Source organism: Gracilinanus agilis, chromosome 3 (genome assembly GCF_016433145.1).
Source record: "Gracilinanus agilis isolate LMUSP501 chromosome 3, AgileGrace, whole genome shotgun sequence".
Classification (NCBI taxonomy): domain Eukaryota; kingdom Metazoa; phylum Chordata; class Mammalia; order Didelphimorphia; family Didelphidae; genus Gracilinanus; species Gracilinanus agilis.
Window position 1 is genome coordinate 204,251,948 of NC_058132.1, and position 16,249 is coordinate 204,268,196.

The following is a 16,249-nucleotide window of genomic DNA, read 5'->3' on the forward strand; positions in this document are numbered from 1 at the left end:
TGCTCCCACAAAAAGTGTTGCTATATATATTTTGGCATATCAAACATTTGTTATGAATCCACTATGTGAGACACAGTCTTATAAATATAAATATGAAATATCACTTGTCTTCAAGGAGCTTTTAATGTTTCTCCCTCCACCAAACCCATAACTTCTGTCTTAGTATCAATTCTAAAAAAGAAGATGCTAGCAAGGGCTAGGCAATTGGGGTTAAATGACTTGACCAGGGTCACACGACTGAGACCAGATTTGAGCCTAAGTCCTCCTGACTCTAGGCCCAGCAGTCTATCTACTATGCTACCTAGCTACCTCTAATGTAGTAAGTTTTTAAATTGAGGCTTGCTATGGACTATTGGTGAGGGAGTGTAGAGCAAGGAGAATATCTCCTTCCATCAGAGAAGTGGAAAATAAGGCTTGGGGAAACTAGATAACACATGTAATGAGAAGTAGTGCTCAGAATGAATAGAATATATTAGAAAGAACAAGGGAGTAAGACTGAAGTGATCTGGAGCTTTGCCACTAAGTAGCTATATATCCTTAGGATAGTCATGGCCTTCTGGGTCTTAGTGTCCTCATTTGTTAATGAAGTGATTAGACCAGGCAATTGATAAGGATTTTCCCAGTTCTAAAATTTTTATGAACTTGTGAATCTAGAAATGCTGAGGTTTTCTTTTGTTTGAGATTTGCGTTTTGTCACTGACCCCTTTTACATTCTCTCCCTTGTCAACTTCATCCACATGTAAGCCTTCAACCATTACCTCTATGCAGATGATCTCTAAAGTGTTTTTTACTCTTGTTCTTAAAAAATTCTCATTGTTGCAATCTGTTCATTTTCACCATTCTCCTCTATATTTCCCTTTATGTAAGGAACATTTTTAATCATCTGGAGTCTTTTGCATTCCATTTCTTGTTACCATAAAGCAGAACAAATAAGATAGTATTAAAAAGACAGACCATTGTTTTCAGGGGATATTTGGGGTCACTAAAGGAGATTTGCAATTTCTTGAAGGTAATTCAGAAGATTCTCCTCACCTTTTATTGTATAATTGAACTGGACCTAACTCAATGTCCTTATGAATGGTCTGCTCCAGATAAACATATGTATGGACAATAGTAATGGGACACAAATGTAAATAAGAAGCTTCATAAATTATCCATTTAAATAAATTTCATAACTGGGCAATAGAAATTCACCAACCACTTGTTCTTTCCTGTATGGATGGTCTGTATAAACTATTTTGAGTGTTATGAATGTATCTTGCAGGATGCTTAGCATTGTTTTAAGGCCTGATAAAATAGCATCTGTTAATAGGAGCATCCTCAGACCTCAGCAAAGCAACTCCAAACAAAACCTTCAACTTGGACTTCATAATGGATCATTTCCAACACAGTGATAAACATCTTTGGTGAGACTATTTTATGCCTCAACAGGTGTGTGTTATCCGAGGGTCATTGAAAGGGCTGTTTCTGCTGTTATATCTCACTGAATTTTGAATTATTTTGATGTATAGAAGAAAAGGGAGACTTTAAGATGGCATACAAAATCAAATACATCAAATGCTATGCCAGGTGACATAGTAGGTAGAGTGCCAGGCCTAGGTTGAGAGGACTTGGATTCAAATCTGCTCTCAGACTTCCTAGTTCTGTGATCCTGGGCATGTCAGTTAATCCCATTTGCCTAGCCCTTGCCCTTCTTTTATAAAAACAAACAAAAACCCCTTATCTTCTGTCTTAGAATTGATACTGGGGGCAGCTGGGTAGCTCAGTAGATTGAGAGCCAGGCCTAAAGATAGGAGGTCCTAGATTAAAATCTGACCTCAGACACTTCCTAGCTGTGTGACCCTGGGCAAGTCATTTAACCCCCATTGCCTAGCCCTAGCTACTCTTCTGCCTTGGAGCCAATACACAGAATTGACTCCAAGACAGAAGGTAAGGATTTAAAAAAAAAGAGAGAATTGATACTAAGTATGAGTTCCAAGGCAGAAGAAAGTTAAGGCCTGAGGCCACCTAACTGCCCTAGCCTTTGGCCTTCTGTCTTAGAGTTGTTACTAAGCCTGAAGTAAGAGTTTTTAAAAAAATCAAATGCATTTTGATAATCAACAAACAAGAACAGTGGGCTCTTGTGTTTTCTATATCTTTTTGTCAATTGCAAAACAGTAAAGGTATGGTCCATCGTGAATCAGTTACAGAATCCTGCTCCTTTCCTAATAATGTCCTCATTGAAAATATCTTTGATTCATGCTTAAATTATTTTCTTAAATAGCCTATATAGTTGGCAAAGATATATAGGTCAATAATAGTTGTTAATATTCTCTCACTCATCTTTTTTTTTTTTTTGGCAGAGGAGATATTAATAAAGTCTGATATCCCTCCATTTTGTATTCCTCTTTTTCTTTAGATATCTTGTATAATGATCCCTCAATGCTTTAACAATTATGTTAACTACAGTATGGATCTCCTGTAAATCCATTTGATCCAATCCAGATGCCTTTCCAATATTCTCTTTATTACTGTTTCTAAATTTCTATAAGCTTTCTGGTTTTCTTGTTGTGGCAATACATTTCCATAGGTTAAACTTCCATATAATATTATAATCACTATTATTTATGATCAATTACTTGTTGAAATAGTTCAGGATTGAAATGTTTCAATTAGATGCCATACTTTTCTCCTTCTCCTCCTTTTTCTCTCCCCCCACTCCTTCTCTTAATTCTGATTTTTGCTCGGACAAGTCAGTGATCTGACTATGAAAGGACAGCTGATTCAAGTATAAATCCCATATGAAGAATGAATCTTTTTTGCCTGTTAAGATATCAGTTTGTGTGTGTGTGTATGTGTGTGTGTGTAATGTTATTTGGTGCTTTTATTGTTTGTAGTGCTTACCAAATCTTTTCTTGAGGAAAGTATTCATGCTATAAAAGCATGTGGTTTCTTTGTAGTCTGAGGGTCTCCTCTCATTCCTTCTTGAACAATGTTTTCTCATATATTTTTTGCTGATTTCACTTTTCCCCCACATTCGTGTTGAAGTAACCAAGTATCAGTGTATATACTGATTTAATTTAATTCTACAAACAAGTAAGACTACCAAGTTAATTCAACATTAGATCATGTCACTATTCTACTCAAAACCTTTCAATTACTTTTCAATGCCTACCAAATATTATTTAAGATCTTAGGCCATTATTCGATAACAACTGAAATTTATATGGTGCTTTAAAAAGTACAAAGAATGTTATATATCTTATCTATTTTAAGTTTCACAATGCCTCTTTGAGGTAAGCACTTTAAGTTTTATTATTTTTATACTATAGATGAAGAAACAAAATGTCAGGCAGATTAGGTGACTTGCACAGGATCACACAACTAGCAAGTATGAGAAACAAGATTTGAACTGGTCTTCCCAACTAAAGTCTAATGGTTTGCCCACTTTGCTATACTGCCTCTATCATTCATAATCTTCCATCATTCTTCATAAAATTTTACATATTTTAAACCAATGTTGCCTTTGGCTGCCATCTTTCTACACTCAGCAATCAAGTCAAGGCCTTGATGATATGGCCCCAGTTTACCTTTCAGCTTTTGTCTCCCTCTACTCCCTTATACATACGTGTCCCAGCTAAACAGTGCTCCTTAAAATTCTCAGACATGGCAGGTACTTTCCATCTTGTCCTTGTTTATGCAATTTTTTCCACGTGGAATGTCTTCTCTCTAGTTCTTCCTCCCCTTTCCACAAGTGAAAATCTTGCACATACTTCAAGCCCCAGACTAGATATTATCTCTTCCATAAAGCTTCCCCTGAATTCCCCAGTGGGAAATGATCCTTTCTTCCTCAGACTTTCCATAGCACTTTGTACCTCTCTTATAGCACTAAGAAATATAGGAGATGTGAACTAGATAGGATCTTTAAACATCTTTTATTCAAGTCTTTCATTTAATAAGGAAACAGAAGCTCAGAGACAGGAAGTGACTGGCTCAAGGTCACTCAGTGAATTAAAGGCAGAACAAGTACTAGAAGCCAAATCCCCTGACTATATTCTGTCTTGTAAGATGACTATATTAATGTTTTTCCCAGGATTAGATTGAAGGGCAGGACTATGTCTTAGTCATTTTAGTATCCTGTTCATTTCCTAGCACAGTGCCTTACATGTGGTAGGTATTAAATATTTCTAAAATAATTGAATAAATGGACAAGTGTGAGAAAATCTATTGCACTAGAGCTGTATATAATCTTGGTTGGAGCTCCCTCTAGTGGTCCTCCTGCTTTTGACTTTGGCCTCAATCTACCCTTTGGGTAATTCTCCACTGGAGGCCAAGGGGAAAGAACTATTGGTAAAAGAAGTTGGGGGAAAAAAAGGAGATTACAGATTTACTGTCCTTCTCTTGGCCTGTAGCTAAGTTTCTTGCTACTCCGACCCAAGGTCCATTATCATCTCATCTACTTGGGTAAAAGATTTGGCCAGAGTTAATAGCTACAAAAGCTCCAATGGCTTGTTCTGGCACGAATTAAGGCAACTGATGAATCTGTCTCTGGATAATTTTTCCTTCCTCTCTCCACCCTCTCCTTCCAGTGCCTTTGGCCAGATGCCTAATATCAGAAATAAATCTGCAGGAACAAGAATATGATCTGAGAATAACATCATACTTCCTCTAATGGAAGGGACAAGACATGTAGATTCCACAGAAACTCATTCACATTTATATACCTTTTTGGGAGCATTGAGCACTGTTCTAGGCATTCCAGACATTTGATAGGACTGGAAGAAGACACTAACTTTAGCCAGAATTTGTAATCCATGCACATAAAGGCAAGAGTGAAATGACTTCTTAAATCTCTATAATTTCACTTCCAATAAGTTCTTTCTTTTTTACCTTCTGTCGTAGAATAAATACTGTGTATTAGTTCTAAGGCAGAAGAATGGTGAGGGCTAGGCAATGGGGATTAAGTGACTTGTCCAGGATCACCCAGCTAGGAAGTGTCTGAGATAAAATTTGAACCCAGGACCTCCCATCTCTAAGCCTGGCTCTCAATCCACTGAGCCACCTAGCTGTCCCCCTTCCAATAATTTCATCCCATACTACACCTCTGACACATACTCTAGTCACTAGAGTCTAGTGTATAGTACTGTGTAGAATTTATGCAATAGCCAAACTGTAATCCTCACTGTCCCTTTAATACATCATACCGTTTCCCCCTCTCTGTATCTTTGCTCCCGTACTTTTGGCTAGAACTCCCTCTTCTTATTTCTGCTTTTGCCATTCTTCTGGGTTTAGTTCAAATGCCACCTCCTCTTTTCTGATCCTTCTTGCTAGAAGTGATTTCTTCCTCATTTTATACCATTTTATACTTCAATTACACATTTATCATATATTGTATCCATCATGGTTAGCCCTGATAATAGAAAGCCCAAAGAGTAAGTGGCAAAAAAGGATACCATCCAGGAAAAGCATGATTAGAAAAGGAGGGTGGCTACTCATGTAGTAAGAACAAGATATAATATGGGTAGCCATGGGGTAGCCTTGGTACTCATGAAATGTTACAATACCTAGAGGAAGGTCTCTAACATGTAGAATAGATCCTTGATGGATGATTTATTGGAGGATATAAACAAATGAATGACACAGGATGAAAGGTCTGGTTACATTCTGATCCATATCACTGATCCATTATATTCATTTCTGTGCATGTCAGGTCTTTCCCAACTAGGTTGTAAGACCCTTAAAGGCTAGAAACCAGATTTATCTTTATATCTCCTTTTATAATGTCCCTATCTTTGTTTCTCCTTAATGGTGCCTTATACATAGACAATTAATAAATGTTGAATGAATTAATCAATGAATGAATGTACTTCATTTATCTTCCCAGAATACCTGCAAGGTAAGCAATAGGGATTTCTGTCTTCCTCCTCATCACAAAATCTATTTGTATTATAGGCATTATGCTGAAAATGTACAGACTAAGACTTGATGATGTAGCAAACATACAGATAATGGAGAAAACATTGTAATACTTGTATGGTTTATAAATTACGTTACACACACGAAAATATAACTACATTAAGCTAGGAAACAAGTATGTTTTCTTTGCAGGTGAAAAGAGATAGTAAAGCTCATAGCATACTAGGTAATTTGTGAACAGAGCTAGAAATGGAACTCAGTCAGGAATCCTGTCTTTCATACTGGCTGTATCTTACAGAAAGACAGAAGGAAAAGCAGTTTTATTAACAGCTAGTCTTTTTGTTAAGTTTAGAAAGGATGGGAAACATCAACTTTGCAATCTCTGGATATTCAGTCCAAAGGCCTCTGCTCTGCATTTAGGGTTATATGCAGAGCTAATAGAGAAAGCAGACCATCCCTCCTTTTCTTTTGTATTTTGAATGATAGGACCCATATGAAAAGGATATAGAAACAATTTTAAATAGTAGAGTGAAAACCACATATGTAAATATTGGAGGGATCCTATACATTCTAATTTGAAACATATTTTAGAGGAAAAAGGTTTAGGAAAAAATCCATTTGGATTTGTCACATCAGAAGTATAAAATACATACAATGGTCTATGGATCGATTTCTCATCTGTTATATATACCTAGTGTGTTAGTGGGATAATAAAAGGACCTTGGGAGAAATATAGCTCTTTTTGTATGTATAATCTTTAAAAAGAACCTTAGTTATCTTCATCCTGTTTGCTGTCAGAGGTCTCTGATTTAATCGAAAAACAAAACAAAACATGGCAACGGAGGCTGGTTTTTATTTCATGTATTCTTTTGTTCAAAGAATAGTTTATTGAATATATCCCATTATAAAAGGCACTGTCCCAGGTGCTGTGGGAACTACGAAAACAAATAACATACTTGTCTTCAATTATTTTACAATCTAATAGAAAGCACATGTATAATGCTTTTTTGTATATGTGTATAGCTACATGTATGCATATGCACAAATGAATAAACATAGACCTATATAAGTGAATTAGGTGTCATTAAGGGAGATATGAACAAAGTAGTATAGAATTTTAAAGGAAGAAGTGGTAAGCACCAAGATGTAAAGAAATACTATTTGAACCAGACCTTGAAGGATAAATAACCTTCAAATAAATAGATTTATCATTCATAGATAAATAGGATTTCCACAAATATGGATGAGAGATATCCAAGATAAGTAATGAGACAGAAAGAGAACACCTAGATAAGGGGTTCTTCACCTTTTTTTGTGTCATGGACATCTTTGGCTGTCTGGTAAAGCCTATGGACCCTTTTTCATAGTAATGTTTTTAAATGCACAAAATAAAATACCTAGGATTACAAAGGAAACCAATCATATTGAAACGCCATTATCAAAATATTAATAAAACAAGGTCATGGATCTCAAGTTAAGAACCTTTGACTTAGAAGCCTTTGAAGACTTTAGGTCACCTGACCTTGAAGAACTATATCATTAGGTGCTGAAGAAATTGTCTTGGTGTGAGTCACTGTCAGTGATGTTTAAAAGAATAGGAAAAATAAGAGAAGTGCCACAAGTTTAAAAAATGGCAAATGTCAAAATTTTCAAAAAAGGGAAGTAATCAGAGTCTGCAAACTACATGCCTATGAGCTTGACTTTGATTCCTGGGAAAATTCTAGAACAGATCACTAAAGAGATGGTTAATGTAGACCTAGAAAGTCAAGCAGTGATTACAAAGCACTTCTTCAAGAACAGATCATGGTACACTATCCTCATTTATTTTTTTCACAGGATTTCTAAACTGGTAGATGGGAGGAATGTTGTGAATATAATCTACTTAGATTTTGATAAATTATCTCAACTATTGTTGCAGAAAAGATGGATGGATATAGATTAGACCATAATAAAATTAGATGACCTCAGAACTGCTCAATTTCAAAGTCACAGAATGTTTTCACTAGAGAATACCAGGGAACTATTATCAACCCTGTGCCATTTAACTTTGTTATCAATAACTTGGATAAAAGCACAAATGGTATGTTCATCAAATTTGCCCATCATACAAAACTAGATAGCTAACACATTGAATGGTAGGGTCAGGATCCAAAAGGATCTCGATAGGCTACATTAGCCTTAGACTGAATCTAGTAAGATGAAGTCCTTAAGGATAACTATATGCTTGTTGACAAGTTTAGGATGGGGTAAAGTGTGATTCGATAACAATAGTTTATCTTTAAAAGATCTGGAATTTTTAGTGCACTGTATATAAGTTCAATATGAGTCCCTAATTTGGTATGGCAGTCAAACAAGCTAATGTAATTTTAGATTGCATTGAAATGGCAATAATTTTAAGGATCAAGGAGATGATAGTCCCTTTGTACTCTGCTCATCAGACCACATTTGAAATATTGTGTTCATTTCTGGGTGCTACAGTTTAAGGAAGATATTGGCAAATTAGACTATGCAGAGGAAGGCAACCGGGATGGTAAAAGTCCTTGAGTCTCTATCACGAAGGAATTGAAGATGTTTAGTTCTCTTTAGAGAAGATTTAAAGGGAAGTTGATAGCTGAGGTAAAATAGTGAAGTAATGTCATGTTAGAGATTATACTTGTTCATTTTGACTCCAGAGGACAAAACTGAGAGCAATGGGGAGAAATTGCAAAGAAACAAATTTAAGGTTGACAAAAAACAAAACAAAACAAAACTTCCCAGCAATTAGAGCTGTCCAAAAGTAGGATAAGCTCCCTGTAAAGGTGATAGATATTCCCTTAGAAAACTTCAAGCAGACCATGTGTTGGGTAAGTTTTAGTGGAGATTCCTTTCATTTTGGGGCAGGACCAGGTAGCTACTAAAAAAATTTTTTTTTAAACCCTTACCTTTCATCTTAGAATCAATACTTGGTATTGGTTCTAAGGCAGAAGAGTGATAAGGGCTAGGCAATGGGGGTTAAGTGACTTGCCCAGGGTCACACAGTTAGGAAGTATCTGAGACCAGATCTGAACCCAGGACCTCCTGTCTCTGATTCTCAATCCACTGAGTCACCCAGCTGTCCCCTACTAAAATATCTTCTGACAATCAAATGCTGTGATTGTATGTTGAGGTTAGGGGTTGGTGTTTACAGTGGTAAAGAGATGGATGGGAGCCAAAGGATATCATGAACAAAGGTAAAAAGGCTAGAAAGTGCTTAGAGTCTTCTGGAAATAGTCTGGTTCATAGGGGAAAAAAAAAATATATGTATATATATATATATATATATATATATATATATATATATATATATATACGCACACATACAGAGTAGAGCTGGAATGCTATCATAGTGTCATAGGATTTTAGAATTGAAAGTGACCTTACAGGTAATTTAATCATTTGATAGTTTACTGATAAAACTGACAGTTGATGTGACAAGTCCAATACCATACAACTAAGATAAGTTTGGGCCAGAACATGGAAGGCATTGAATGCCAGGACAAGGAATTGAATTATTTAGTGGGCAATGGGAAGTACTTAAGTTTTGAGCAGGAAAATTAAATGATTAATCTGGTAATAAAATTCAGGATAGATTCAAGAGGGGAAGAGATTGGAGACAGGAAGTCTAGGAAGCTAATGCAATAGGAAGAGTTGAAAGCTAATGAAGGCCTGAAATAAGGTAGTGATAGTTGTGACACATTTTGCTTCTTGAGGTCCTCAGAAGACAGGCACTCTTTATTTTTCCTGGATTTCTTTTGTCCCTTTGTTCCTGGCCAAACCCAGAATTAATAAGGAGAATTTTACTTCTGGGAATTAATAGTGTCTTCTTCATAACTAATCTCAGAAAAAGGGGGATTGAACTGTAGAATCAGGTTGTCAGAAAGGTTCCTTCCTTACCCAGATGAGATATAAATCTGACTTCCTACTTAAGTCGTTTTGGGGTGGAGTCAGGTTTTTACTTCCCACAGACTTGTGGCTATGGAACCTAAAGTTCAGAGTTACCAAGCTATGACTTTTTATGGAAGAAGAGATAGTTACTTTTTCAAAAATCTTCCCCCAAAAAACCATTCTCAAATCAATTTGAGAGGAATCAATGAAACAATAGAGCATATCAGCTCAGGGAAATAAGGCATTTTAACTCCACAGCTGAAGTAACTGAGGATATTCAGATTTCAGAAGACACTGGGAATATGACACAAAAATGAAGAGTGGAGAGTGGTACAGTAGAAAAAGCATTGAATTTAGTGTAAGAGGGTTTGGATTTTCCTTACCTCTAAAAGACGAGTGTCAGACTATATCTCTAAGGTATCTTTCAGTACTATGCCTATGAACTATTTACAAGTAATTTAAAATCTGTTATGTAGAACAAGGATTAGGTTTATTTTACTTGGCTGAAGAAAGCAAATGCATTGTGTAAAAACTCTATGTAAGGGAAATTTTGCTAACAATTAGAACTCTTCAAAAGTGGAATAGGGGTATTAGAGGCAATTTTTCTTCTAGTAGAGTACCTAGTACTGCTCATGTTCCAGGTGGTATAGACCATCTCTTAAATCCTTTCATGTTTTGAGATTCTATGGGCAGGCAAAGGGCTCCATAAGCAGATTTTTATTATTGGAAGTTCTTTTCAAATTATGTAGGCAAGGTCTTCATACCACAAGCAGGAAGCGAATCTTGCTTAAAGCAGAAATTCAACTCCAAGAAAAGGAACACAATGTCCTAAACCCAAAAGAGGAAATGTGTTGTTTTTGTATGGGGTGGGCTTGAGAGAGGAGAAATGGGGAGGATGGAGAAGAATCTGAACCCAGAATGTATCACCTTTTTTGGGGGGCGCCAAAGAGTTGCTGGATAAATAATTTCATCATCATTATCATCATTATCATCATCACCAATGATTTCCTTCTTCCATCGATGATGATGCAATATTGTGGGGAGGTTGGGTATCATTAACCTCTCCAACACACAATTTAAGACCTCAAAGAAAACAAGTCAAAACTTCAACCAGAGAAGTTGGAATTCCTAAGTCTAGGATCCCTCCAAACCTTTGAGCCAATTACCCACAGAAAACATGGTAGCCTCAGCTTCCCACCTGCCTTCTGCGCATGCTCCTCTCCACCCACCCACCTGCAGTGTGACCCTGCCAGCTCCGCCCATCTCCGGGCCAGAAAATGGGGCGTGACTAGATGGCAGATCCCTACGGCTGACTTCCTTCCTCCTTTCTTCCCCCAGCCTCTGCCTCTGGTCTATGGGATTTACTTGGCCGAATACTGGGGCGAGAAAAAGGCAGTGCAGACATTGACAATCCCGCTAAATGAGGGGCTCCCCTTCCCAGATCTCTATCTGCCTCCAATGTCCTTTCAGTGTGTTCATTTTACAATCCTATGCGCGCTCACGCGGGCCCTCCCCCGCCTTGGTGTGTGCACTCGCGCGCCGGAAGCTCGCGCTCAGCCTCCGGGTGGAAGAATACCGGGGAGGGGGTTGGAGGTAGTTTGTATTCACGCGCTCCTTCCTTTGGCGACGCCTTTGCCTAACCCCTCTTTAAAGGGACGCGCGCGAGCTCGCGCTGGCATGCGCGTTCCTGTCGGTCCCACCCCTTCCGCGGCCCGCCCCCGGCCCTCCCTCTTCCGCGCACCGCCCCCTGCCCTCCCCTCAGGGCCAACGCTCCGCCCTGTCCCCGAGAACCGGTGGCGGCGGCCGGCAGAGGGAGGCTCCGCCTCCGGTCCCCTCCCTCTTTCCTCTCTCCCTCCCTCCCTTCTTCCTTCCTTCCTTCCTTCCCTCTCTCTCGGTGCCGGGTTCCCGGGTGGGTATCCCCCCCGCTGCCCCGAGCCTCCCCGGGCCATGGCCGGCAACGTGAAGAAGGGCGCCGGGGCCGGGGGCAGCGGCGGCTCCGGGGGCTCGGGCTCGGGCGGCCTGATCGGGCTTATGAAGGACGCCTTCCAGCCGCACCACCACCACCACCACCTCAGCCCCCACCCGCCGGGAGCCGTGGACAAGAAGATGGTGGAGAAGTGCTGGAAGCTCATGGACAAGGTGAGGGGGCTTGGGCTGAGGGCGGGGGAGGGGAAGCACAGAGGGTGGGGGAGGGGCGGGGGTTGCGAAGGCCGCCGGCTGCTGGGACCCCGGGACTGTGCAGGGTGGTGGTTGGGGAGGGTTGGGCTGAGAACTGGGGCCATGGGATAGAGGGAATGGTGGTCCGAACAACCGGGGCTCAAGGGTTCGGCATGGAGGTGGTGAGAGTTGAAGTAAAGGGCTTCTCAAGAAGCGTAGAGAGAGGAAGTCTCTTGGGAGTGGGGCAGTAGATCCAGGGTAGCTGGGGCTGCAAAGACGAAGTAGGTTGATGTGTGGGTAGGGTCACAAAAAGGGTCTCCTGAGGGGGAGGGGGCAGTTGGAAGAAGAAGGCCAGGGGTAATTGATTTACTAGAGACTTGAGTCTTTGAATCATCGAGGAATGGATATGAAATATAATTTAGTTAGACTTGGGATTAGTTGTTAAAATGTGCCAAGCGTTGATGAGTTTTGTTTTTGTTTTTACCTTTTCATTCTTGTATTGAATATGGTTCCCCTTGTATTTTAATAGACCAAGATGAAGGAAATTGGAATGTAAGGTGCTTAATGGGGGCAGGGAAGGAACTTTATTTTTCAGATATATCAAATGACTTGAGTTTGACTTTAGAAAATTTTTTTATTATTTCTCTGAAATATTACATATGCTGGTATTTATAAGCTGAATATATTTGTAGGCTGATTTAACCAGTTCCTGGTTCAGTGCATCATGACTGAAGAAGCTAAACTACATACCTCTTCTAGTCTAACTTTTTTCCTGGATCCTTTTGGCCAATCATTAGACTCTTTCTTGGGCCTTGCTGCTGGTTTAATTTGATTAGCGGTACAACCCAAGGAAACTTTTTCATTCACAAATGATGAAAAGTGACTCATGAACTCCCCTATATTTAATCACTTTTAAGTTTAATGATCAGATCTTCACTTCTCTCAAGCTTAGTCTTTAATAAGAAAAATAATACAAGTATCCAAGGTACTTGAAACAATGTTAAACCAACTTAGATTATTAGGGAGAATTCAACACAAAGTATTATCTTGTGGTTCCCCCCCATTCCCCCCACTTATTTAGTGAATGACTTTGGTAACTTTATATATATTTCTAGTCACTTTAGGAGGGTGGAAGTGAACAACTGTTATAATATAGACAGTGGTGTTATTTCCTTTAGTAAATTGTCATAATGTAGACAGTTGGTATTTCCTGTAATGTAGAAGAGGTTGTGGTGATTCTTTGCATGTCACTTAACTTCTCTGTCTGTGCTTTGGTTCCTCATTTGTAAAATTCTCTGGGTTGGTTTGGGAAAACAGTAAATCTTGATAAGGGTCTGGTAAAAATACTTAAAAGCACTTTGTTATGAATTAACATCTCTGTTTCATATCAGTGATTAAAATGATTTCACAAAATTTTCAGTCCTTTATTTGCTCATCTAAAGAATTGGGATTTTAGTTCATGATACATGTATCTGTCTGATTTAGATCACATGCATAATGGCCAAAAATCAGCTACTCTCGTCTCTTTCTTGCAAGATCTAGCTTACTGGTGCTAAAATGTTAATTTAATTTTTAGTCATTGGCATAATAAAGATTCCATAAAATGTTAGCTGCAAAATACTTCTTGAAATTATTTTATTTTCTTGGCTTTTAATATTTATTGTTCTTTCAATTTGAAGCTCTAATAGTTTAAGTTTTATAGTGAAGAGCCAAAAGTCTTTAAAAATGAAAACATTTTGAATTTAAAATTAGTAACCTTCATCAGATGATGGGGTGCAGTATATGCAAAATTTGATAATTGGAGACTTTTCTGCAGAACCATAAAGGTCTCTCAGACTCTCTTATTTCCCTAGACACCAGAGATGTATATGTTTTGCTAAATTACCTTGTAGTAGTCTCATCAAATCCTTTCCTAATTTGAGTATATAGAATTTTTATTTTTCTGAAAATATGTAGGCATTTGCATCAGAATAAAGAAATCTCTGGATTGGGGGTTCAAAAATATCTTTGGCATTTTCTAGGGAAGGGATGTTTTCAACTGAGAACCCTATCATAGAACTAACTTGTGGCTTTTTAGGAGGTTGTTTCCACTCATTCTCATTTTGCAGGAGAGTTATCATATGATCTGTCTCCATTTCTATTGCATATGTTGTTTGAGTTGAAATGAAAACTCACTTCCAATTTGAAAGGTGCTGATCAGTCCTAATACCAAATTTGTCTTCCATATTTTGTGTAGGTAGGAAAGGGAAGGAATAAAAATAAACATTTTTATAGTATCTACTATTATATATTATCTCATTTAATCCTCACAACAACCCTTCAAGGTAGGTGCTTTTATTATCCCCATTTACAGTTGAGGAAACTGAAGCAAACAGACTTACCCAGGATCACACAGGTAGTAAGTTCATCTGAGGTTGGATATGAACTGGATATGAACCCAGGCCTTCTAGGCTCTAGGCCCTGTGCTCTATCCACTGTGCAACCAACCCATATGTCTCTTCATATATTCTTCACATCAAGTCTAAAATAAAATAGCAGATCCTCTGGGAGAAAGGAGAATTGTAGAGGCTTAGATTCTGGATGATAGGATTGTTAAGCAGGAAGTTTTCTCTTGTTTTTCCAATCCACATTGCTTTTGAATGAATTGAGGGATAGCTTCCTGTTTCCCCCAAAGTGGAAGTTGCTTACTCTCTTCCCCTCCCTCCCCTTCCTTCCTTCTTGTCCCTCCCTCCCCCCCTTTTCCCCCACCCCCTACTTAATTCTAAAGTAGATAACATGAAAGTACCTGTGGAAAGGGTTATTTAAATGGACTTAACTTTCACAAACTAAGTATGCATGACTGATTATCATCATTGTGAGACTGATTGTCTCAATAAATCTATGGGGTGTGTATCTTTTCTGAAAGGAATTGCCTTTGAACCCTTGGTTACATTTCTAAAATCAAATATTAAGTATTTACAGTGGCCTAAACCATGGTGATACAAAGAAATTTTTGTCTCTTTTCTTCAAGGACTCATGTTCTAATGAGAGAGACAACATGAAAGTAATCAGGTATATACAGAGTACATAGAAGGTAATCTCAGAAGGGAAGGCAGGAGCACCTAAAAAGACCCTCCTGTGGAAGGCTGAGGTTTAAACTGAGACTTGAAGGAAGTTGGGGGGGAAGTCAGAAGGCAGAGGTGGGTAAGAGATCTTTCCACAAATAGGGGACAGCTGATGAGAGGGCACAGAATTGGAGATGGAATATCTTGTTGGAAGAATAAGAAGGTTATGTAGCATGTAGCTACATGTATAATATGTGGAGATGACTAAAATGTAAGAAGGCTGGAAAGGTAGGAAGAGGTCAGTTTGTGATCCTTGGACTCTTGAAGGGAGAGAAAGGATGCTTAGCCCAAGAACGCAGCAATTCAAACACTACAGCTTTGCCTAGGATAAAGGAAAATTTCTTTGTTGTGGTATGATACTTCATTTTATCTTAGGGTCATCAATATTCCCTTTACAATATTGTAGATTTAGATCATGTGAGAGAATGAGACTGACTTAGGATATACCATGGGTGTTACTGTTTTTTTTCTCTAATGAATCCCTGGTATAAGAGGTTTTTTTGTTGTTTTTTTTTGTTATTAAATACAAAATACAGTTAATTGAGGGTTCTGGCCAATTTAATGCTAATTAAGATTTTATTTGACTTGCTATTGAGTTTATAATTTTCAATAAATAGATTGCTCCAAAATACATGGAGTGTTGAAGGTTCCACATTTTACAGGTATGCCTTCCAGATACTACAGGTATGTCTTTCAACAGAAAATCCCAAATTCTGAACTCAGAATTCTTGAGTTGTTATGGCAACTGTCACTCTATTGAAGAGCAGTAACTTATTTCTACCCATTAAATTTTTTCTCCTGTTTTCTGTATCAACAGAAGTGCTCATCTTATATATTTTAGCAAGTCTCAATATTAAATACTAAATACTTTAAGAGGCTCTACAACCACATTTTTGAGAGCTGACAGCACCAAATTGGGCTTTAGGGTTGGGAGAGTCTTATTGGCTAAGTAGATAAGTAGTTAAACTTCTTAGAAGGAAGGAAATGAAAGGTTAGAGTAAACTATATCTAAACAATAAACTAACTTAGTATTAATCTAAGGAATTTTTTTCAACTGGTAGACAATTACTCTTCTGGACCCCAAACTTATATTCCTTTGTCTTCCCTCCCTCCTTCCTTCCTTCCTTCTTTTCTTCCTTCTTCCTTCCTTCCTTCCTTCCTTCCTTCCTTCCTTCCTTCCTTCCTTCCTT

The 16,249-nt window shown here is 38.3% G+C and overlaps 1 protein-coding gene across 1 annotated transcript in view; it reads left to right on the forward strand.

The window, feature by feature from the left end:
* Window positions 1-11,689: 11,689 nt before the first annotated feature.
* The window catches only part of CBL (Cbl proto-oncogene), a 95,741-nt gene continuing 91,181 nt past the window's right edge, over window positions 11,690-16,249 (forward strand). Inside the window, exon 1 of the mRNA XM_044669637.1 lies at window positions 11,690-11,937. Coding sequence (XP_044525572.1) covers window positions 11,746-11,937 — 192 coding nt within the window. The 5' untranslated portion in view covers window positions 11,690-11,745. The remainder of the gene's footprint in view (window positions 11,938-16,249) is intronic.